Genomic DNA, 23,069 nt, shown 5'->3' with positions numbered 1-23,069 from the left:
TAGATTAATGGTCATGACGGGCATTGTCTGACCGGCATTGCTGGCTAACTAGCTAGCTAACCTACTCGTAAATGCACAAATAAATAAACATTTAACTTTTTGCTATATTGTCTTAAATATGTTACATTTTTAGTGGTCCTTAGGTATGTTGCTAGTGCTTTTTGTGCTGTTCCTTTTTCAAGTGATCAGACTTTTTCTTTGTGGAAAATAATATAAGCCCAAAAAAGTCTTTGCGTTGAAGGAGGGACCCAAGCCATATCTAGGGTCCTAGACCTATGCAAAATATGATTGCCTTTGCTTTCTGTCTCACAAAGCTCACTGATGCTTACACTTGGACTCTGTTTTATAAGCAAATATTGATGAGATGCATCACAGCTGAAGTTTAGAGGTAGCATTTTATGTTGTTTAATGATTATGTATTCCCTTTTTGCAGAAATCAGGCAATGAGGAAGAAGCTCATTCTGTATTTCAAAAGAAGAAATCATGCTCGCAAACAGTGGGTAAGTGATAGCACTCAAATGCACGCATAGAGAAACACAGCAGGATGACCCTGTACATTTATTTATTCAGTTCCAGGACAACAAGAATAGCTTTCCATAGGATCCCAGTGAGGACATAAATGTTAGGAAAGAGTGGTTAGATTGTAGAGGTTAAAAACTAGATTGGAACTGTTAGCTTTGAGTAATTACTTTCATTCTAATATTTCCTCTCTTGATGAGTCTACTGCAGCGTACGCTGTCTAGACTTTGATATTCACCCTTTTGGCTCGTTTCCACTGAGCGGTACGGTTCGGTACAGTACAGTAATTATTTCCGTTTCCACTGTCAGAAGTTGTGAATGGTACCAAAATGGCAAACTGTACCGTAACACTTTTTTGGTTCCCTTCCGTTGGGGTACCTAGCACAGCAAAGGGTACCAAAAGGGTGGAGCTAAACTCACTGCAGAAGTTGATTGGTTGAAGGGGATAAAGCTTCTCCTTCACTTGTTCTGTCCGTGTTGGGCTTATTTACAGCAGAGTGCGCAAACACAAAAAAAAAATAACAGTGTCATTTTATGATTTTATATTTTCACACAGGCAATAGCCATTTCTCAATATACGTTCTTGTCTGTTCTTGTGGACTTGTGAAACGTTATTGCCCTAAAACCCACGTAATTTTCAAAATATTACTGTTATCGTATCATGAAATGTAGTTTTAAGAGTTTTCAGGTGAGAATGTATTTGTTTAAAACTCAAATATGCGGTTTATTTATAAAGAGAGCACCTATTTGGAGAATTTGGTATGCCGATTTTGGCGCTCCAGGTGATCACCGGGCGCTCAGTGCTCATGTATCCGCCTCGTGCAGCCTTACGCACGACTAGTCCTTCCGACATTTGCCGCTGGCTCTGATGTCTCTGTAGTGATTAAACATGAGATGCAATTCGTTTTGGGTATATTTAACAGGCATTCATGGTCTCATGAATCTATTATTTATTCCTGGTCATATTGTTTTGGCTGAGCACAAAAGTTATGTTTAACTTTATATATTTTGAACTTTATGGTAGTACAGCGCTAACTTTGTAGCATACTTTCGACTGAATTGTTTGCTTTTGTCTTTATTTCCTTTTATATAAGCCTCTTATACTTTTATATTGGCTATTATTGTTCATTAAAACTGACATTTAACAAAAAGAGGCAGAGTTGTGCTTATTGTCGCACTTTATTGTCGATCACTACTTTCCGGCATACACCACGCCTATGTAAGGGTAATGTTGGCAGTGGAAACGCAAGCTGGATCAGGGTGTTCCGTCCTGAATCGTACCGTACCGTACTGACCCATACCGCTCGGTGAAAATGAGCCATTTATGTTTTGACTTGTGTGTTCAGGAGCAGAAATTCTGTCAGCGCTACGACCAGCTAATGGAGGCCTGGGAGAAGAAAGTTGAGCGCATCGAGAATAACCCACGCCGCAGAGCCAAAGAGAGCAAAGTGCGGGAGTATTACGAAAAACAGTTTCCTGAGATCCGCAAACAGAGGGAGCTGCAGGAGCGCATGCAGAAGTGAGTGGTCCTATGTTGTTGTGAGCTTTGGAGACATTTGCATGGTCATGTGTGGTTTCATAAGTGTATTTATATCTATATTTATATGTGTTTCTCTACAGCAGAGTGGCTCAGCGAGGTGGGGGTTTGGCCTCAGCAGCCCGCAGCGAACATGAGGTTTCTGAGATCATCGATGGCATCTCAGAGCAAGAGGTAGGGGTGCCACTGGCATAAATGCATTGTTTCCTGCACTGCTTTTCAGTGCCAAATCTACAGAACCATAGAAGAATACATTTTACCATAGCTGTGAGCTTGCAGTTTGAATTTGAGGAGATAAAAGACACTGTACCGTGAATTAATGTCAAGACACATCTCTTCATATTGTGTTGTGCATTCAAAACAGTAATCTAATTCATGAACGATTAACTCACATACAGTAAACTTTTAATGAATCAGCTTGCCATATCAAGTTAGCCATATGAAATAATCTAAATCATTCACTGAATGAACTTTGTGAGAATTTGGTGAATGAAGCAAAAACTGTTTGTTCATATGACAACAAATAGTATACCTTTGCAACTTTTTTTGGCTAATAATATGTTAATCAAATCATATATAATACACTACCTTTTAAATATTTAGAGTTAGTAAGATTTTTTTTTTTAAGAAATAATTTTATTTAGCATTGGAAATTAAGTGACAGCAAAAAATTATATTACAAAATACTTCTATCAAATAAAAAAATCAAACAAATGCATCCTTGCTGAGCATAAGAGACTTCGTAAATGTCTCACCAAACATGGACAGTAGTGTATATGTTACCAAAACTGCAGTAACAATTTGGAGAAAATGTTGCTAGACTCAATAGACAAGCATACTCATGATGTAAAAGGATTGTTTATGTCTGTCTGGAAAAAGTGCACAAATATCAAAGTGGCTTCACAACTAAAGGTCTCTTACGCAACAAGTAGGGTTTTGTGGCTGATGCACTTCCTAAACACAGACATAAGATTCAGTGGCCACATATTTGCTGACTGTCTTAGCCTTGCTTTTGGCATTACTGTTTCTCGGTTTGTTGTCGCATATTTATTTTCATTTCATTTTTGTGACTGCATCTTCCTCTCTCTCTCTCTCTCTCTCTCTCTCTCCCTTTCACTGCAGAACTCAGAGAAGCAGATGCGTCAGTTAGCTGTGATTCCTCCCATGCTGTTTGATGCTGAGCAGCAGAGGATAAAGTTCATCAACATGAACGGGCTGATAAATGATCCCATGAAGGTCTACAAAGACAGACAGGTCATGAACATGTGGAGCGAACAAGAGAAGGACACTTTTCGTGAGAAGTACGTTCTGTCGTCTTTGCATTGACGTGTATGTTGATTTTGCTTGAAGGAATGAGGAGTTATGAAATCGGTACTGAAATGTATCAGCGTGTGGTTTAGCAACTCTCTCCTGGTTTTCGAGAGCTCAGCAGTTTGTGTGGATTGGTTATGTTTGATAGTTGGCTAGTGGTGCAGCACTAGGTGAAATGCGAACAGCTGAAATCTACATCTCTGTGCTGATGCTGATGTAAGCACGGCTGCTTGAGCAGATGTCTCCAGTCCTCTGCAGGCAAACTAAAAAGATCATTCAACTGAAATAAACATGCTGTACAGTTTTAGAACCACAGGCTTTTAAGCTTAAACTGCTATGAGGCAAACATTTTGGACTCTGGATTATAATAAATGATCCTGAGCACAAAATTTAAGATGAAAAGAACAAAATGTAATGCATTTTCGCAGACAAAAAAGGTGCAGCGATGTATGAAGCACATCTCACACAAAAGTCACTTTTAAACCAAGCAGCTTTCTATTGGTCAACGTGGCAAATGAACTCATGAAAATCCCAACTGCATAGATTCCTGGATTTTGCCTGCAAATACATTAGAGGGTTGAAATTATTAATTAGCACTTTTCTGATGACACATTTTGATTGTCAGCATTGATTTTGTACACATAATGTGGATAAGTCGCAACAGGCAACTCTGTCAGCTGTGTGAACGCACTTAAGGATGCTAGAGAAAATTTGTTCAGCTGGCTTGTTGCCAAAGAAATTGACTATGACTGGTTTTCCACCTGTAAACACAACACCCTGAATAGCATACAGAGTTCAATTACCCAATTACTGAAATTTAATTACCAAACCTTTATTTTTGTTTTAGGTTAAATAAAAGCTGCTTTGGTGTTTTGCTAAAAAAGAAATACATTTCAGTGCAGCACTACCAATCTGTGTCATATTTGGTTTGAGAGTGGCAAAGGCTCTGTAAAGTTCTGGATCATGACACAGAGGTCAGCAGCAAAGGGAAGTGAGAGAGAGATCTTGTCTAGTCTAGTTCTTAAGCATAAGCCAATGAGGAACCTTACCAGAGGAATCAATGCACTCATCACCTTCACAAAAGTCACCTAAAGATGATCACACAGCATTTGAAGGTTGTGTTTGCTCTGTATCACAGCTCTTCCTCTCCCTCACTGCAGGTTTATCCAGCACCCAAAAAACTTTGCCCTGATAGCCTCCTTTCTGGAGAGAAAGGTACACCTGCGTCTTTATTAATACCATCCTCTTCATTTCATTGTTTGCATTGCAGGCAGTGTGCATGAATATGATCAGAGTGTATGAGCAGAATGAGTAAGTTTTGAAGTGCTCTCTCTGTGTGTGTGTGTGTGTGTGTGTGTGTGTGTCCGCTCACAGACGGTGGCTGAGTGTGTCCTGTTCTACTACCTGACTAAAAAGAATGAGAACTACAAGAACATTGTTCGCAGGAGCTACCGTCGCCGAGGCAGGAGCCAGGTCAGCGTGAGTCTCCCAACATGCCTTTTGACACTTTAATGCTCCGTTTCATTCAAAATTAGGTGCAAAATATTCCTACTTGGAAAATGATGGAAAATGATGTATAAAGAAATGCTAGAATTAGTTTTTGGGGTGTGTGATTTATCAACAGAAAAGATAATTTAAGATGTGTTATGCATTGTAAACAGGTTTCTTATTGTGTAATGTTGCACAATGAAACACTGATGTGTTTTTTTGTTTAAAGTCCTGCCATTTTGCATGATGTCACAAACCTCTCTGCAAAACCAGTTGTAGACTTCTGTGAGAGTGTTGAAATTGAAAGTCCTGCATCAAGTGGTGTCCTATAATATTGCACTTTCCAATTTGAAAGCTGGAATTATGACTTTCCGAGTTGAATGGAACACAGCATAAGCCATGAAAACTTCAAGCATGTTGACTGGCATTATGCTACTGTATATTAAATAATATAAAGCTTGTGGATTTGTCACCTCATTTACAGCACGTACCTCATGATTATAGTGTTTATAGTAGCGGTGTGAATTCGGCTTGTCTTTTTAATGAGAGTGTGTTATTAAAAATAAATCCGCATGATTCTGAGTATCACAGGTGCACACCTCAAAGTGAGCTCAAACCATATGAAGTAATTATCTAGCTCTGTGCCCTGTTGGAGTCCGCAGTGATTCTGTCCTGATCTCACACACTCATTAATTTCTGAATGTGTGTGAGAAGGCGGTCACGCACAGAGATAGAGACAGGTAACTGTTGCATCGTGAATGTATGAAATGTTTGTGTTTTGTTTTAAAGCAGGAGAGCACGAGGTGAACTTGTTAGAAAGAGAGCTCTGTGTGTGCGTGTGTGTGCTGCCTGCAATAATAGCAGGCTCAATAAAAGCTGATAGAATAATGAGCCCACAGCCCAAACACATTTGTTTTACTGGTCTTCTGCTGCTGGAGCGGTTCTGCTCAGGTCATTAAATATCGCCTGATCTTAATGGGCTTGCATTAAAACGTTCTCAGCCAGTGCCACAAACACAGAAAGCGAGGGATACGGTGGGATGAGCCTGATGGGTGAAAGAAAGCATGAACAAAAGGGAGACAGAAAAACAGAAAGCAAGTTACTGTTTGGATGAGTGAGTCTGTATATGTGTGTTTAACTGTGCATGAATAACTGAGTGTGTGTGCTTGCAGCGCTGTAATGAGGGATGTGGGCAGCTGACATGTCTAATTTTACCGTTTTCAGAGAAGAAAAAAAAATTTTTGTCTTATTTTGGAATCAATTGGTTAGCATGGAAGAATAATTTTGCTGGAATGTATTTGTTCAAATTTAAAGTGAATTGCAACTGTCCTCATATGTGTGTGCCTAAGGTGGTACGAGGTGTCGTCTGTCAAACTGAAATTTCTGAGCCAGAATGGGAGTATGGAGATGTTGAGATTCCTGCACTCTTTCACGTCATTGATCTGTCCGTCTTCAGTCCCCTCAGATTTTGTCTCTGTCCCCTCCCACTTCATCCTTCTGTCATCCATTTATCCCTGTTGTAGTAGCTGTAGTGGAGCATACTCGCTCTTTCCTGACAAAAATAGATGATTTATGGTGCATCATAATTCAAAATGGAACTCTTATGTGAAGGAAAACCCAGATACATAGAAGTGGGGCTTGGGTGTTAAGACCACCACCTGTGTTTGCTTTTCTTACAATCATCAGTTCATCATAGATTAACTTGAGCTTGCGGGTGCATTTTTTTTTTACCATTTAATCAGGATGTCCATTTATTCTAGCAGAAAGGTGGGGTGTGTTTTTTGTGGGTGTAAGTAATTTTTTAGATGATTTGAATTATATTTTTGATGTTTTAATTTGCTATTTTTTGATTGGCTGTATTAATAACCAGCAGGCACAGCAACAGGTGAACCGCAACAATCAGGAAGAGAAAGACGACAAGGAGAAAGAGAAAGAGGTAGACCATGAGGAGGAAAAAGCAGAGGGAGATGAGAAAGAGGACGGCATGAAGTGAGTATTTTTCTCTCTTCTCTTTTCACCTTCTCTCCCTCTCCTCTCACACCCATCCATTGGATATTTTTTCCTTGCATTTTCTCTCATCAAATCCTTTGAACCTGTGGCCTTACAGCTTGTTTTTCTCTGTGATTCAGCTTAAACAGCAAAGGCACAGTTATATAACCGGCAGGTGGAAAAAGCATTCTGCTGACTTGCCACTCAATGCTAGTGCTAAAGTCCTCTGATTCAGAGCTTTTTTAAGCATTTTAGGTTTTACAGACTATAGGATAGAACTGTGGTCATGATACCAAAATTGTAGTTGTCAATACCAGATTTTCTTTTTTTTGCCACATCACTAATTTCATTTAATTTCAACAGTTAAAGTAATCAATAAAGTAAACAGTAATACAAAAAAAATATACTGAATATAATAATGTGTGTGTATGTGTATGTGTATGTGTATATATATATATATATATATATATATATATATATATATATATATATATATATATATATATATATATATATATATATATATATATGTATGTGTGTATATATATATATATATATATATATATATATATATATATATATATATATATATATATATATGTATGTGTGTATATATGTATGTATATGTATGTGTATATATAGTGTATGCATGTATACAATTCTAAATACCAAAAAAGACTGGGTTTCTCTTTTTCTAATTTGATTAATATTAACAGCATAATAGACTGGTCCATGTAGAAACACAGCATTCTAGTTTTCACTGAACAATGGCTATGCACAAATGCTGGTTCTGTGTCATTTCAGCCTAATTTAGTGAGTTGTTAGTTTCTGAACACTAGTTCACTCGCAGGTGCACACTATATTAAAATACTCTAGGGAAGTACAGGTAACAGTGTATTAATCTAAACTAAACCTGTGCAGTCAGCAGTACTGCAGGGTGTGATTAGAGCACATTAGCACTGGCCCGAATACACAGGCCTCAGTATACGCCCCAGCATGCCAGCTATACATTAAATGAGTGCATTAAGCCGAGTCTGTGCATTTCTCCGACCTCTCCCCCATGATTCTCACAACCTGCGGGCACAGCTGCTGCTCCTATATTTAGTACTGTGTCTGCAAGATGGATAATGTGCAGGTAAGATAAATGGAGGTCTGATCATCCCACAGCCACTTCCTGACACTGTGCCGTACAGCTGAAGGAGAATACACTAGCTAGTGAGCAAGCATTTGCATAGTGTGTTCACATTCATGTTGGGCTTTCTTGGGTTGTGTGTGTTATCTGTTAACAGTTCAGAATGTTATTCTATTATATCTTAAAAATGTTTTTTCTTAAAAAATGCTCTGATTTTAGAAACGATACGCTCTATCTCTCTAACTGTCTGTCTGTCTCTCTATCTGATAATCAAACATGATGTATGAGTAATTTTGCTGCGATAAGAGCATGATTCGACTATGGTAATGATATATATTTTTTGTTCTCGCAGAGATGACACCTCTGGTGAGGACGGGGAGGAGAAAGAGCCTCCTGTAACCGCTAAAGGCCGGCGCACCGCAAACAGCCGCGGTCACCGGAAAGGACGAGTCACTCGCTCTATGACCAACGAGCAGGAAGAGAACACTTCACCGCTAAGCAGTGAGCTGGGTTAGTACACACTTGCATACCATTGACTTTTTCTGTGGGTCTCTGAGGTTGCATATGTTCAAATGAGTTCTTTGTTTTGCTCTGCAAATTAACCGTGCACAACCTTTTATTGTATAACATTGTCCCACTTGTAGTTTTATAACTTGCCTTTTCTGTTTTCCCTAAATGTGAGGACATTTTAACAACAATATCAACAGATCGAGAATGATCCTAATAATGAAATGCTCTACAAATACTTTGATGGTTGTGTAGAAACCATCTGTGTCACACATGTGAGTGTCACCAGTGTTCCCTGGTTTTCGGATAAGAAGGCATTTAAATTTCTGAAATGCACTTTTTCATGATTTTTAGGGCTCGTCAAGCTTAGCTAAGAGTGTTCTTGAACTTTCGTTGATTGTGCTCCAGTTAAAAACGTCCCCTATACTTCAGCATGAGGGTCAAAACAGCACCTGTGGCAGCTCTTGGACTTTTACTAATGTCACGAGCTTGAGTCATTTTCATAAGTCACTTCACCTTGAGTTTCTGCCTTTGCCTGTTTGTGCTTTTAGTTTGGTTTTGTTTTAAGTAATTTACAGTATGGATATGAATTTGCAACATTTATTTTGAGTCGACTTCCTCTTGCATTTTACTTATTGATTGGTTGATTTGATTGCATGATTTGTTAAAGAAAAAAAAAAAATTATACCAGTCAGATGTGTCACATTTAATTGCTTATTGAAATAGTTTATTGAAACAGTTTTGGAGATTTTGATCTCTCCACATTCATGTAGATAGAAGCTGCACAAACAGCAACCTGGGTTGTTGACCAAGATGGTCGCTGAATTGCATTATAGAGACTTCTGTGTTATTTCACATTACATGACATTCTTCTTTTCTGTACATTTTAGCAAATCTGGAGATGAATGAAAGTTCTCGCTGGACTGAAGAGGAGATGGAGACCGCAAAGAAAGGTCAGAACCCATGTTTGGTGTTTTGTGTCTGCTGCATTTATTGAATAGACAATATTCTCACAGTATAGAGACATTGGCGCACGCACAATTAAGTTAGAAAACCTTACAAAACACATTAGTAAGTGTATTATTTTGGTGGCCTGGATCAAAATATAGTTTCAAAGACAATAATGTTTTCAGAAAAGGTCATAATGGGCTGTTTGTTTGTCTTGATGGATGATGACAGATAGGATTTCCCTGTGTTCAGTTAACTAGATGTAACTCTGCCTGATAAGACCTGTAACACTTAGCTTAGCAACTCCACAAACATTTACATGAGTACTAGATCACACACTGTGCCCTTGGCCTCATTTCACATACACCCATGCACTTAGTGATACACATAATAATGTGTCTATATGTGGGAGCCGCATTTTTATATGACAGCTGGACGTTTGGACGTGTCATTTACTCATGGTTTGATAACAAGAGCTTCAATAATGGACCTTCAAAACTTCATGTGGGATTATATTTGTAGAAAACAGAAAGTTTGAGTAAAGAGCAAAGGTCTAATCTTCTTTCTTGTACGTGTCAGTGTTTGGTCTGTAATGTAGACTGGTAGTGTGTTAAACGGACGCTCTGCTGACCTACTTCAGATGAGCTGCTTCCACGCCGCTCTGTTAACAGCTCTCTGTCTCTCTGGCACCGGCACATCACATCTGATCCATCAGGCCGCCTGCTCCACACCACTCACAGGATCTGCAACTTCATAACATTTCATTAATGATAAAGTCCCCTGGGCTTAATCAAGTTTGTTGTTTACAATCACAAGAAATTGTCCTTGACTCCATGCCAACAAGTATCAGTTTATATAATGTTTTAGATTTTATAGATCTTCACATTTATTTTGAAGAGCGCTCTTTTGAAATGAGGATTTGGTGTTAATGCAAAAAAGACAGCTCATTCAGAAGTCACAATATTGCAACGCAGTCCACTACAACGCTGGGCAAGTTAACGCATGATTTTTTACATTTCTTGCCAATTTTCTGTTCAGTAACTTGAAAGCAGTTAGTGATTTCTCATGCAGTCTTAAAGGTCATATGCATAGAAATCTGTTTAATTTTGAGGGTCAGAGGTGGTGTAAAAAACACTTAAAATATTATTATACACACGCGCACACACACACGCATTTTCATTCATCAATGTATACATTTAAATAAACTATTGTGATGCTAGAACACTATTTATTTATCTATCTATTAATTCATTCATTACATTCTGCAAGAACCTTATTTATTTATTTATTATTATTTTATTATTATTGGGGGCAGTCGTGGCCTAATGGATAGAGAGTCGGACTTGTAACCCGAAGGTTGTGGGTTTGAGTCTCAGGTCCGGCAGTAATTGTCAGTGGAGGGAGTGAATAATCAGTGCTCTCTCCTCCTTCAATACCACGACTGAGGTGAGACCCTTGAGCAAGGCACCAAACCCCTGCCCACTGCTCTGGGTGTGTGTTCTGTGTGTGTATGTGTACACTTGGATGGGTTAAATGCAGAGCACAAATTCCGAGTATGGGTCACCAATAGGGATGTGCATCTCCATAACTGAGGCCAATGTGATACGCATCTCGATGCATAGCTAACAATACGATATACTGAAGATACATATGAAGCAGCTAGCGATGCGATACGATTCACCCCATAACGATGCAGTTCGATTCAACACAATTCGATTCAATGCAATGGAAAAAATATGATCGCTTTTATTTCTTTGGTTCAGACAGACAGCAAATCATAAATTAAATTCTGTGTCTTCTAACTTCTAACGTCTCTAGGCCTGTTTCATAAAACAAGTTTACCAAATAGGCCAGGCTTATTTCAGCCTGACTCACTGTCAAATGATTTGGTTCCATAAAGCAAATTTAACAAAGATCAACCTCAGTCACTGTGGCTACCTATGCTGGAAAGCTAACCTGGTTCAGGGCAGGCAAACTGTCAGGCTAAGCTGAGCTCCTCTAACACTGACCGATAGGAACACAATGAAATTACCACTGACTCTCTCACATACTATCATAGCCATGCAGCCTTTCTCTCTGGTTTTATAACAGCTGTACCTTTTATAGTTAGAACAGATAGCATTAGAACATTACAATCTAACATTAACAATCACTAAACTAAAAGTTAAAATCACAAAATTAAAACTACATTTTAACTGCTATAAGCACACATTAACTCATCTGATTTTAGTAATTAGGACTGTATTGGCTTACATTTTATTTACCCATTACAATAGTTCCTTTACATTTACTGCTATCATAAATGCGCTCCGTCTTAGCGCGCATGCGTGCAGCAGCGCTCGTCCACTCGCGTAAACCCACTCCTGACATCAAAATGGATATATTTGCATGCCTTTCTAACATTTACAGATTAAAAATATACTCGTGACTGGCAGTTATGCACTGAGGAAAACAATGTCTCAAATGCATTAAACGGCACAAATATATTAGCTGTTTGCCATGGTGGATCGATTTGATCCACGATCGACATTAAGGGCTGCTTAAGAATAAGCATGGACAAATTAGTTAGATTGTGTGAATTTACATTGACGCTTATAACCGCTTTAGCCCTGATTGATTTTTTTAGGTTATTTCAAGTCAGATTTTGGACTTTAATCCCCGCTTTTCCTCAGGTCTCCATAGTGTTGTTGTGATTCGTCATATTCACATGCAGCGGTGATGAGAGAACATGCTTGAGAAACAGTTTCGAGAGGAGAAATAAATCTACATATAAAATATTGGCCACATTATTGGTCACTTTCTTAACAATAAAAGTGTAACGCATCCACTAGTAATTATATATAAACAAATAGTTTTATTTATATATCGTATCGTTAACTTTTTTTCCCGATGCACCGAGCGAATCTGAGAATCTTCCCATCCCTAGTCACCATACTTGGCCTCACTTCACTTCACTTCACGTCACTTAATCTTTTTCATTTATAGATTTAAACTTTTATTTAACTTAGTCATTTATTAATATTTATTAATTAATTCATTCATATAATTTCCCCAACTTGCATTACACAATGCAAGTTTTTATTTGATGTGTCTGGGTAACATAGTGTACCATAAAAGCCAAGCCTAGACTGCAATCATTCCCAACGCTGCTGTTATTAACCTTAGTGTGCCTGTTTTGTCTGTCTTACTATTACTCTGTTCCAAAATATACTGCCACCCCTCACCCCATGACCCTCTTAACACCAGCCAGTTACCTCGCCTGTGCTTTTTAAATCCGCTTACTGCTCTCTATGCTAATGTGTTTATCTGTGATCATATTTAAAGCGGGAGAGAGAGACAACAGTAATATAATTATGTTAATGGCACCTGGCTGTCTCGCTGCATTCCTACACACAGAGAGAGAGAGAGCAACTCTGCTCTGTGACTAATGCACGCTGGCCCAGTCTTTTAAAGGCAGGGTGGCCTCGCTTGTGTTCACGTCTCCGAGTAAATGAAGGGAAGTCAGTGTGTATGTGGCCATGGGGGCACTTGATGGCAGGATAAAGGCCTGTGTAACATATAACTCAGAGCTACTGCACACAGCTCTCCTCCAGTGTTCTTTTTAGATGCTTTTCTTTAGAGGCAGGCGCTACAGACCGATGTGTGTGCATATGAACATTTTCTTAGCTCTAGTAAATGCTGGTAAATGTGTGACATTGTACTAATTTTTTGTGTGTTTAAACACCACACTCAAAAACACACCCTGCCACATACACACTGCAGTTTTGAGAGTAACAGCTGTATTTAAGTAGATATGAGCAAGTCGCTTCATTTGTCACTCCTGTGAATATGTGAAGTCAGTGTGAACAGAATAAGATTCAGCTCTCTGAAGAGGAGTACAACCGAATTTAGCTGCAGTGTTTTTTTTTTTTCTTTGTCTCGCATTGTTTTTCTGTCTGTTTCTTTCGTTCTCTCTCTCTCTGTTTATTCCTGTCCCTGTATTATGTTAAGGTTGTTTTTCTTTTTTATCTTTTTCTGTTGTTTGTTCTTTCTTTATTTCTCTTTCTTTCATTTTTTTATTTGTCTTCCATTCTGTCTATATCTTTGTTTTTGTCTCCCTTTTTTTGTCTTTCTGTTTTTCTTTTATTTCTGTCTCTGTCTTCTGCTAGATTTGTCTTTTTATCGATCTGTTTTTATTTGTCGTTCTTTCTTTTTTTTATTTCTCTCTTTCCTTCTGTTTTTCTTTTTATCTGTCTTAGAATTTGTCTTTCTGTTTTTCTAGCTGTCTTTTTTCTTTCGGTCTCCCTGTCTTTCAGTTTCTTTCTTTCTGTAACATTGAGTGAGTGGTTAGATTCAGTTGTTGGAGTGCAGAGAGAAAGGAAGTGGCTGAATTGTGGGTTGGCACGAATTAGAGCATTTGGCAAGCCTCCCCGCTTCTCCCTCTCTCACACTGTTGTTAAGGACTGTGTGTAGAGGTCACACCAAAGAAGAAAAGCAGGTCAGTTAGGAGAAATTGCTTTCTCTCTGCTTTCTCATGATATCAACATCAAACCTCTCAAATCTCTCTCTTTCTCTTTATTTCTGCCACAATCTCTTGCTCTCATTGTCTGTTTGTTTTTGTGTGTTTGAGCGTAGATGTGTTTTGGCACAGATAATATGCATTAGAGAATGCAAAAGAGAGAGAATGATAGAAGAGATCAGATGAGGTTGTGAAGGGAGGGAGGGAGGATGGGCATTAGGGAGGTGGAGTCACTGCATCTCAGCTTCACTTTGCTGTTAAAGTCCAGCCAAGCGGCAGCCAGTGAAGAGGAGTGGAAAAAAACTGTGGCCTTGAGACAGAAAGAGAGAGAGGGCTAACGAGAGAAAGTGTGTGAGTTTGATAAATAGAGAGAGGAGGAGAAGAAGAAAAAGAGAAGGGCTGCTCTGTTTAGAGAGAGTCAGAGAAACGGCAGTGCAACTATCAGAGGAAGAATGGGGAGCTCATTTCCCTCTCAAACACCACTCCCTTTTTCTCTCTTCTACTTTCTTGCTCTTCCTCATGCTGTTCTGGAGCTCCAAGAGCCTCTGCTGTGCATTTCCATGGAAATCATGTGAGCGAAGAAGAAAAGACTGATGGAGTAATAGAGAAGAGAGGAAGAGTATTATTGCTTCATGCAACTCCCTGATTGGATGATCCACAGTGGGCCAATGCTGATGATTTCAATTGGATGTAACATTGGTACATGCTCTTGAATTACCAAAGCTGATTGGACAGCATTGTCTTATTGGAGTACTCTTAACATTTGGAGGTACTGGACAAAATGCAATCTTTTGAAATTGAAGATGAATGAAACCTGCATTTCAGGAAGTTTATGACAGCGTTTGACCCTTCACTGGATTTAACCGCTACTTTGCCGTTTGTTGGATTGGCCTTGACTTTTGACCTGTTATATAGAAGTACTTCTGGGTAATTGTGTGTGTGTACATTGCTTTTATTTAAGCAGCCTTTGCACTGCAGTGTCTGTGTGTGTTTGCCATGTTACATAGATTAGGATGTGCGTGCGTTTCTGACAAACAACTGGAAGTTTGAAGAATAAACAGAGACAGAAACAAGGATCAGAGATGGTGAGGATAAGCATACAAATCAGACTTCAAATGATTTCTTGCTTTGCTTGTTTGTATGTCACTAAAGGCATTTTTTTTGCACTTACACTCTTCATTTTATCTTTCCATCTCATTCTCTCCATCCCTGTGCAGTCTACACTGACTGTCATGTAGCTTTGATGTGGTGGGCAGCGGTGCTTTATTGTGGTCACTAGCGATATAAATCAAAGCAGTTATTTAGACTGGACAAGATAGGTTCCTAATGTGAAGCTAAGCAGCACAGAATGACTTGGCTGATGTCTGCTGTGCGTTAGCTTGGTGTTAAATGATTGAGAACAGTTCATCTCAGGCTGTTGCCCCACTTTCCTCCTTCAGACGGCAAGCGGCAGCACATGATCTTTGACCTTTTATTTAGATTTTTCTTAATGACGACGCGAGGCTGGGCAAAAGGGAACGCTCGAGGCTTCCGTTATCCAGCACAAGGATTTTGTGTGCTAGTGTTGAAAGACATTGTCTGTTAGGCAGTGTGTAATATAAATCTTATATAAACTGTAACAGCCTTGGTGCTGCCCTATTTTGAGTGCATGTGACTTAGTGGGACACCAGGTAGGGGGAAAAAAAAATTAGACCTACACATACACTACTGTGAAAAAGTTTGGGACCAAGGATGCATTGATTTAATTTCAAATACTTGTTTTCTATTTGAATCTATTTAAAAATGCAGTTGCAATTAATCGGTCTGGCCATTATAGTGGTCTCCTCGTCATTTCCCATTCGTCGTATCAATAAAGGGACATTTTAGTTGTGTCATGAAGACGATGACGCTGTCTCTTGTGCGTTGAAATAACTATGACGATAGTTACGCTACCACTCATAGTTCTGTTCCTGTTTCTAGATTAGTAAAGTGAGAATGTTCCTTCTCTTACTTTCATAGGTCTGCTCCAGTATGGCAGAAATTGGTCCGCTATTGCCAAGATGGTGGGCTCCAAAACAGTCTCCCAGTGCAAGAACTTCTACTTTAACTACAAGAAGAGACAGAAACTGGATGAGATTCTGCAACAGCATAAAATAAAATCGGTCAGTTCTTAGAGAGTGCGGCTTGAATTATTTATAATTGTCAGTAGTATTGGTTTCATGTTGTTGTTTTTGTGCTTGTGTTCATTGTAGGAGAAAGAGCGTAAGGCCAGACGTAAAGGTAAAGCTCTTCAGAACGAGGAGGCCAGCGCTCCATCTGCTGCAGAGGAAGAGGAGATGGAGGGATCGGGAGTCAGCGGCAATGAGGAGGAGGCTCAGGAGGACGGAGAGGGTATGAACGCAAAGATTTGATTCTTGCACCCTCAAACAGCCACATTATCATGCAGTAATTATTACACAAAGACTAATGTCCATTTAAACACAGTCATTTGTTGCACATTACTCAATGACTTTGTTTAATGGAAGTAATGAAGCTCAGAGTTAAGATCTGAGAAACAAATGAGCAGTTTGGTAATTGTTATCAGCCATAGCTATGAAACAATTCGCACTGAAACCAAACACCTCTGAGGTTTTGTGGTTGCCAGGAAGTCCCACAGCAGCTCCAATCAAACGGCAGAGTGCTTTTCTCAGAATATCAGGAACACGTGGCTTAGACTCACCTATGACCTCACCCGTGATACAACCCTGACCTACTTTTGTCAAGTTCTCAGAAAGAGGCGACGCTCTCTGTGCAAGCAATGAATTGCTTTTCCAGGAGAGCTGTGTTTTGTGAAGTGGTTGTGTTATAGGGGAGCGATCAAACTGTCTAGGTGTCAAAGTGTGTGTCATGCTGTGGACGTCGTACTTCCACAAGTTCGCCAGGCAGCTATGAAACAAACGCTTTGTGCTCTGTGTTTGGCAATCAGGTGTGGCTTGCCGATAAATGGCTTTCGTAAGCTTTCATAAAGCCACATTTATCAGGTCAAAGCTTGTGAAAGAAAGCCAGCAAGGGAAGTGCTTATTATGTTATGGTTATTGTGTAATTACATCCAGCTGGGAGAGCACACTCAACGGCTAGGGTTTGTTATGCCAGTGGGAAAATGAGGCTTATCATAATCCCCTGCTGTGTATTTACTAGTTACGTTTACTTTTTGATTTGACAAAGGATATGTTAGATTTACATAAGAGTGATTCTTCGTTGAGGAGCTTTTCTGTGCCCCTTTATGATTTTAAAATGAAACAGTTTTGAAAATGTTTTTCAAAGCAATCGTTCAATTTTAAATACTTTTGCTGTTTATGGTATCTGTTTGATGGCTTTTTTCAACTTTATAAAGAGTGAAGAAATGTTACATTTGTCAGAATTTCACCATTTTGGGATTTTAACTTCCTCTTCATAATTTATTAGGTGAATAAATTAGGTGAATCTTTTGTACTTTCATTTGCCTAAAAATCATAGTGTTATTGAAAGTGGTCTTTGGTTCTTATAAGTGTAATTTATAGTTTTTCTTAATATATCGAATATTCTTAATATTGGGAACATTATGCATTTTGAAAGGTTGTGTTTTAAATTGATCAAAAGTGAGTGTAAGACATTTATAATGTTACAAAAAATCTATTTCAAATACTTTCTAATAATCGAAGAATCCTTAAATGCATCATGGTTTCCACAAGAATATTAATTAGCACGCTTGTTTCAGCATTGATAATAAGAAACATTTCATGAGCAGCAAATCATATTATAATTGATTTCTGAAGGATGTGACACTGAAGACTGGATGCTGCTGAAAATTCAACTTCACAGGATTAAACAACATTTTAAATTGATACAAATCTATCTATAATCTGTATTTTTTTTCACAAATTAATGCACCTTTGGTGAGCATAAGAGATTTCTTTCAAAAACATTAAAATAAGCTTACCACCCCCTAATTTTTTAACAGTAGTGTACTTTACCAAAATTTAAATTATGATGTCCATAATCAGATTTATATTCCAGAACATGGAAGAAATGTTTTAACGTGGATGGATAAATGAAGTGCCCAAAACAAACAGCTTTTCAATCAAACCACACTTAACAGATCAGCTGATATTCATGTCCTGCCCTCTTACGATGTTTACGATGTTCTTTTTTTTTCAGGTGGAACCAATAACAGCTCAGACACCGAAAGCCTCCCTTCCCCACGCTCCTCGGATGACAGCAAGATCAAAGAAGAGGGCTCGGCACGGCCCAAAACTGCTCCCAACGCCACTTCATCCACGTCCTCCATGGACAAGGACATGGCAGCTACAGAGATGGGGCCGGATGAAAAGCCAAAAATGGAGATAGGAGAAATGGAACAGGGAGGAGTAAAGCAGGAGGTAAAGACCGAACCAGGGGAGTATGGTAAGGAGGCAGCAGGAGAAGATAAGAAGCCTCCTGCCCTGGAGGTGGAGGAGGGCAAGAAAGAGGTCAAAAAGAAAGAGCATGGTGGAAAGAGCGGAGCTCAAGACAGTGACTCCAGTGCCACATGCAGCGCTGATGAGGTAGAGGAGACGGAAAGCTCAGACAAGAACAGGTGAGAGTGTGCATGTGTGTGTATGAGAGTGAGGGCTGATTGGTTGCTTGGGTGGGGTCTGATGTGTTTTGTGGTTAAGGAGGCTGGGATTGTTGATTTGTCCTGTAGGACTGTATTTTTTCCATGACAGCAAACACTGTATATGTTGGCCGAGTCAGGGGAAACATTAGCCTGTGAGCTTGCCAAACATAACAGAGCGAGAAGTGTGTGTGTCTGTCTGGCTGTCTTTTGTGTATTTTGCATTTTACATTTCCATAAGACTGCATGCGGAAAGTCTATATTTGTTTGTGTGTTGCGATGATGATTAAGTGTGTGTGTTTGTGGTTTTGTGGCATTAATGGGCTGTTTATAAAGACCGTAAATAAGAGAGAATGAGGCTCTGACCATATTAAGCAATAACTCTTCTCTGCTCTTCTCACTCTCAACAGAATGACGTCTGCTAGGCCGAGTTTGTTGAATTTCACCCATGATGGAGTGATCGCTTCTCCAGTTCAGAAACCGCTGGACCTCAAACGGCTCAAGCAGAGAGCAGCCGCTATACCTCCCATAGTACGTACCTACCCATACTGACATTCGTTTTTGTTTTCAGTCACTTGTGGTCTGAAATTCATGAGGTTTTCATGTTAACAACTGGCATATCTGGCCAGATTACGCAGATTAGCATCTCTCTCCATGTTGCCATGGTTACTAAGGCTGTTTTTAGTCCCATGAGATGCTAGTTTTCCACCTCTGCTCTTAGCTATTCAGACACTCATGATGAGCTAACAGCCAGAACGTCAGAGCTCTGGCAAGAGGAGAGGTGTGGATACTGATATGCGCTGTTTTAAAAGGAGCTTGCATGGTGTTAGTCTCAACAAAACAGTCGTAATTGTTTTAAATGACTCAAACAGGTTGTTTTTGTTGTTTAAGAATGTATGTAAATGACCTCTGTTATGATTGATTAGCCTTTTGTGAACACCACCCTGTTTAAAGACAATGATTTGGATGTGGGCGGTCATTAGGGGTGTGCAATATTTATTTTATATGATAACACCGTATTTGTTGTTTTAACGATGTGTGAGCTGACATTATCAAGTATGTTCCTCACTCAAAACATGTCTGTGATGTAGCCTAGTATAATGTAGGTAAAATACCCATTTGAGTTTGTGGTTTATATATATATCTCTATCTCTCAGTGATGGTAAGCGATTCAAATTTTTAATCTAATAATTACATGATGTGGTGATTAATTAATATAATTAATACGTTAATCGCACATCACATTTGGCTGAGAAATTACTCCCAAAAGATCATTTAAAGTCATTGTAATGTAAAGCATCAAACAGACATTACAAAAAGTAGCTTCAGCAAGAAATATTTTGTTTGATAAAATTTATTACATATACTCTTTTGGACCATGAGGGTGAGTAAATGATGACAGAATTGTCATTTTTGGGTGTGTGAACTATACCTTTAATAATTAATTTTATTAATTTCAATATTATTACTGTGGAAATATGAAATTATTTCTTTAATGAAATGATACTCTAAATAATAAACTAAAACTGCCAGTAGGTGGTGGTAAATGTCTTAAAGGATTAGTTCACTTTCAAATTAAAATTTCCTTTATAATTTACTCACCCCCATGTCATCCAAGATGTTTATGTATTTCTTTCTTCAGTCGAAAAGAAATTAAAGTTTTTGATGAAAACATTCCAGGATTGGAGGTCAACATTGAAGGTCAAAATTGCAGTTTCAGTGCAGCTTCAAAGGGCTATAAACGATACCAGACGATGAATAAGGGTCTTACCTAGTGAAACGATCAGTCATTAAAAAAAAAAAAAAATGCATATGCTTTATAAACACAAATGCTCGCCTGTTCTGCGATGGCCATTCGTGATGTCACGTACGGTCACGCTTGACATAGGCTCCATCTCATCTTCTCTTCCAAGTTCAAAATCGTCCAACATCGTTGTTTTACCTTGTAAACTGAGTTGTAACTCCCTTTTTTTGTAAACAGCGTTTGACTTAGTAGTATTTACACGTTCAACTTGTAAACACTGACTCCATACTGTGACCTTTTCAATGTCATTACGTCATGACGGCATATCGCAGAACAGGCGAGCATTTGTGTTTATAAAGCATATACATTTTTAATAATTGTTTTCAAATGACCGATCGTTTCACTACATAAGCCCCTTACTCATCGCCTGGTATCGTTTATAGCCCTTTGAAGCTAATTTTGACCTTCAACCTTTTGGAGACTATTCCTGGAATGTTTTCATCAAAAACCTTAATTTCTTTTCGACTGAAGAAAGAAATACATAAACATCTTGGATGACATGGGGGTGAGTAAATTATCTGGAAATTTTACTAACTAATCCTTTAATGGTTAAGTCATCGAGTCATTTATTCATTCGATTCGTTCAAATGGCTAATTCATTCAGGAGTGAAGTCAATGGTTGTTTATGAATGGTCCATTGAATCATTAGTCTTGTTCTACTTGAAGCGGACCATTACCATCAGATCGATCGGTGTGTGACATCAAAGACTGCTCCTCATGCTTTTGAAGTGCTCTTGCGGTCCTTTGATGTCGTACACAATTCTAACTTATGATGATGATCCGCTTCAATTCCAACGTGCCTATGGCCAATTCGTTCAAAAAGTGCATTAAGAAATTAAATGCTGCTGTGTATTGCTCAGAGATGAACAGTTCTGCTTTGTCTTTTAATTTTTCGTTGGCAAAATTGAGCAAAATAGACAATATTGTGTCTAAAACAACACAATATTAACTTCTTACTTACGGAACTGTTGTATAAGTTCAGTATCATATTTGCACTCGTGTGATACTGCACTTAGCCTATTCCTCGTGTGATATTGCTTAACTATATGATGAAAATATGAGACAAACTCAAACGGGCATTTTTGCCCCATATCTTGAATTTTAGGGACATTCTAACTACGTTCTCTTGGCTCCATCACGCAGTGAGTTGTTGCCTGCCTCATATTTGTCATCAATCAACTGTATGAAATGTCAGATGACCCACGTAGGTCTGGGGCAGGGCAAGTGTGTTAAATGCGTTAATTTTAACTTTTTTTTTTTCACCGTAATTAATCTAATTACCGTGTTAAATTACCAGCCCTAATATATATGTGTATGTGTGTCTGTATGTATGTGTTAAGCAATATTACACCAGCCAGAGTGCAGTTTTCCCGCAAATAGCAGCATGATTTCAAACTTGATATTTTTGTACAGTTTACTGATTTTATACCGAGTTAATATTGCAAGTTATGTTTAGAATATTGTCTGTTTTTGCTGTATTTCCACAAAGAAAATAGCCATACACAACAATGTTTCGTTTCATCAAAATGTCAACGAGACTTTTTTTTTAATCGGGTGAGTTAATGATTCAGTGACCCATTCATGAAGACAGTCACTTGTTGCTTTCCTGAATTAATCAGCCATTTCAACAGATCTGGTTAATAAATGACTCATTCACTAAGACATTGACTTGCCGCCACCAGTTGGTGTTTTTAGCTCCATAGATGATGCATACATCTATAAAGGTTGGAAAATATTGCTCTTATATAATCCTGGGAAAAAAACTATTGCCCTCTTAAATGTGATTGTTGTCACTGCTTTGAACTAACTGCTACACAGAATGTAGTCAAAACCTTTTTTTTATTATTTTTAGTAGAAAATATCAAGATAGATAGATATAATATGATATTATAATATAACTGCAAGGGGTGTGCGATATTGGGCAAAAACCCAATTTTTCAAACATGTTGTGCCTCTGCTTGTAGATGTCAGAGTTGTCGGTAGCAGGACGCGATAACCGGCCCGGGTTGCTGGGGAAGCAGCAGGCTATGCCCCATGCTCTTGCATTGTACCAGCAGCAGATTACCATGGCACATGAATCTTCCCAGGAGGCCAAACAGCAACAACCACAGCCAACCAAATCTCAGCATAACACAGGGGGTGGAGACTCAAGCAGCCCACGGGTCAGGACTCGCAGCCCTGGTGTCTCTGACAGAGAGAGAGAAGGTAAGCTGGTCTTTATCCCTCTGTTCTTTATCTTTTCATCTATTCTTTCAGTTCATTTTCCTCTCCAGCTTTCTCAACCACCATTGTTTTCCTCGGTTGTGTCTACTACACCAATTAAGCAAGTTCTGATGTGTGTGTCTGTACACATGTGGAGTGAGCAGTAGGGTTGCTACCTTTTTGAGTGCAGTGAAGAGTGTTGGTTGTAAATATAGTAAAAAAGACCCGACCACCATGATGGACAGCTAGTGAACCAACTTTTTTACTTGACATTTGCAATTATGAAATTGATGCTGTTTTAGTAACAGCCTGATGTGTGGTGACAGGCTTTACAGGCAAAGGGTGCATCACATTTACTGTTGTCTGGCAAATTTTCTGTGGCAAAATAATTTCAAATGATCATGAATTTCACAATAGGGTGAAAAATTTCCTCATACAGATTCAAGGGTTCAAGTTGGTCTCAGGTTCTCCAAGGTGACCATCAGAAAGCTGCTTGGTTTGAAAGTGTGAGCTGTGCTTCCTACTACACTATTGACCATAGAT

The 23,069-nt window shown here is 38.8% G+C and overlaps 1 protein-coding gene across 2 annotated transcripts in view; it reads left to right on the top strand.

Annotated features, from left to right (window-relative positions):
• The window catches only part of ncor2 (nuclear receptor corepressor 2), a 108,412-nt gene that overhangs the window by 62,538 nt on the left and 22,805 nt on the right, over positions 1 to 23,069 (top strand). For both annotated transcript variants that reach the window (XM_079381864.1, XM_079381863.1), the window contains exons 9-22: positions 434 to 500; positions 1,866 to 2,038; positions 2,140 to 2,230; positions 3,179 to 3,357; positions 4,528 to 4,582; positions 4,742 to 4,846; positions 6,726 to 6,844; positions 8,329 to 8,486; positions 9,374 to 9,436; positions 15,928 to 16,070; positions 16,161 to 16,299; positions 18,085 to 18,502; positions 18,931 to 19,051; positions 22,289 to 22,529. In XM_079381864.1, coding sequence (XP_079237990.1) covers positions 434 to 500; positions 1,866 to 2,038; positions 2,140 to 2,230; positions 3,179 to 3,357; positions 4,528 to 4,582; positions 4,742 to 4,846; positions 6,726 to 6,844; positions 8,329 to 8,486; positions 9,374 to 9,436; positions 15,928 to 16,070; positions 16,161 to 16,299; positions 18,085 to 18,502; positions 18,931 to 19,051; positions 22,289 to 22,529 — 2,072 coding nt within the window. The remainder of the gene's footprint in view (positions 1 to 433; positions 501 to 1,865; positions 2,039 to 2,139; positions 2,231 to 3,178; positions 3,358 to 4,527; positions 4,583 to 4,741; positions 4,847 to 6,725; positions 6,845 to 8,328; positions 8,487 to 9,373; positions 9,437 to 15,927; positions 16,071 to 16,160; positions 16,300 to 18,084; positions 18,503 to 18,930; positions 19,052 to 22,288; positions 22,530 to 23,069) is intronic.

This window comes from Barbus barbus, assembly GCF_936440315.1.
Source record: "Barbus barbus genome assembly, chromosome: 28".
Lineage (NCBI taxonomy): Eukaryota > Metazoa > Chordata > Actinopteri > Cypriniformes > Cyprinidae > Barbus > Barbus barbus.
This window is presented reverse-complemented; position numbering and strand designations above follow the sequence as displayed.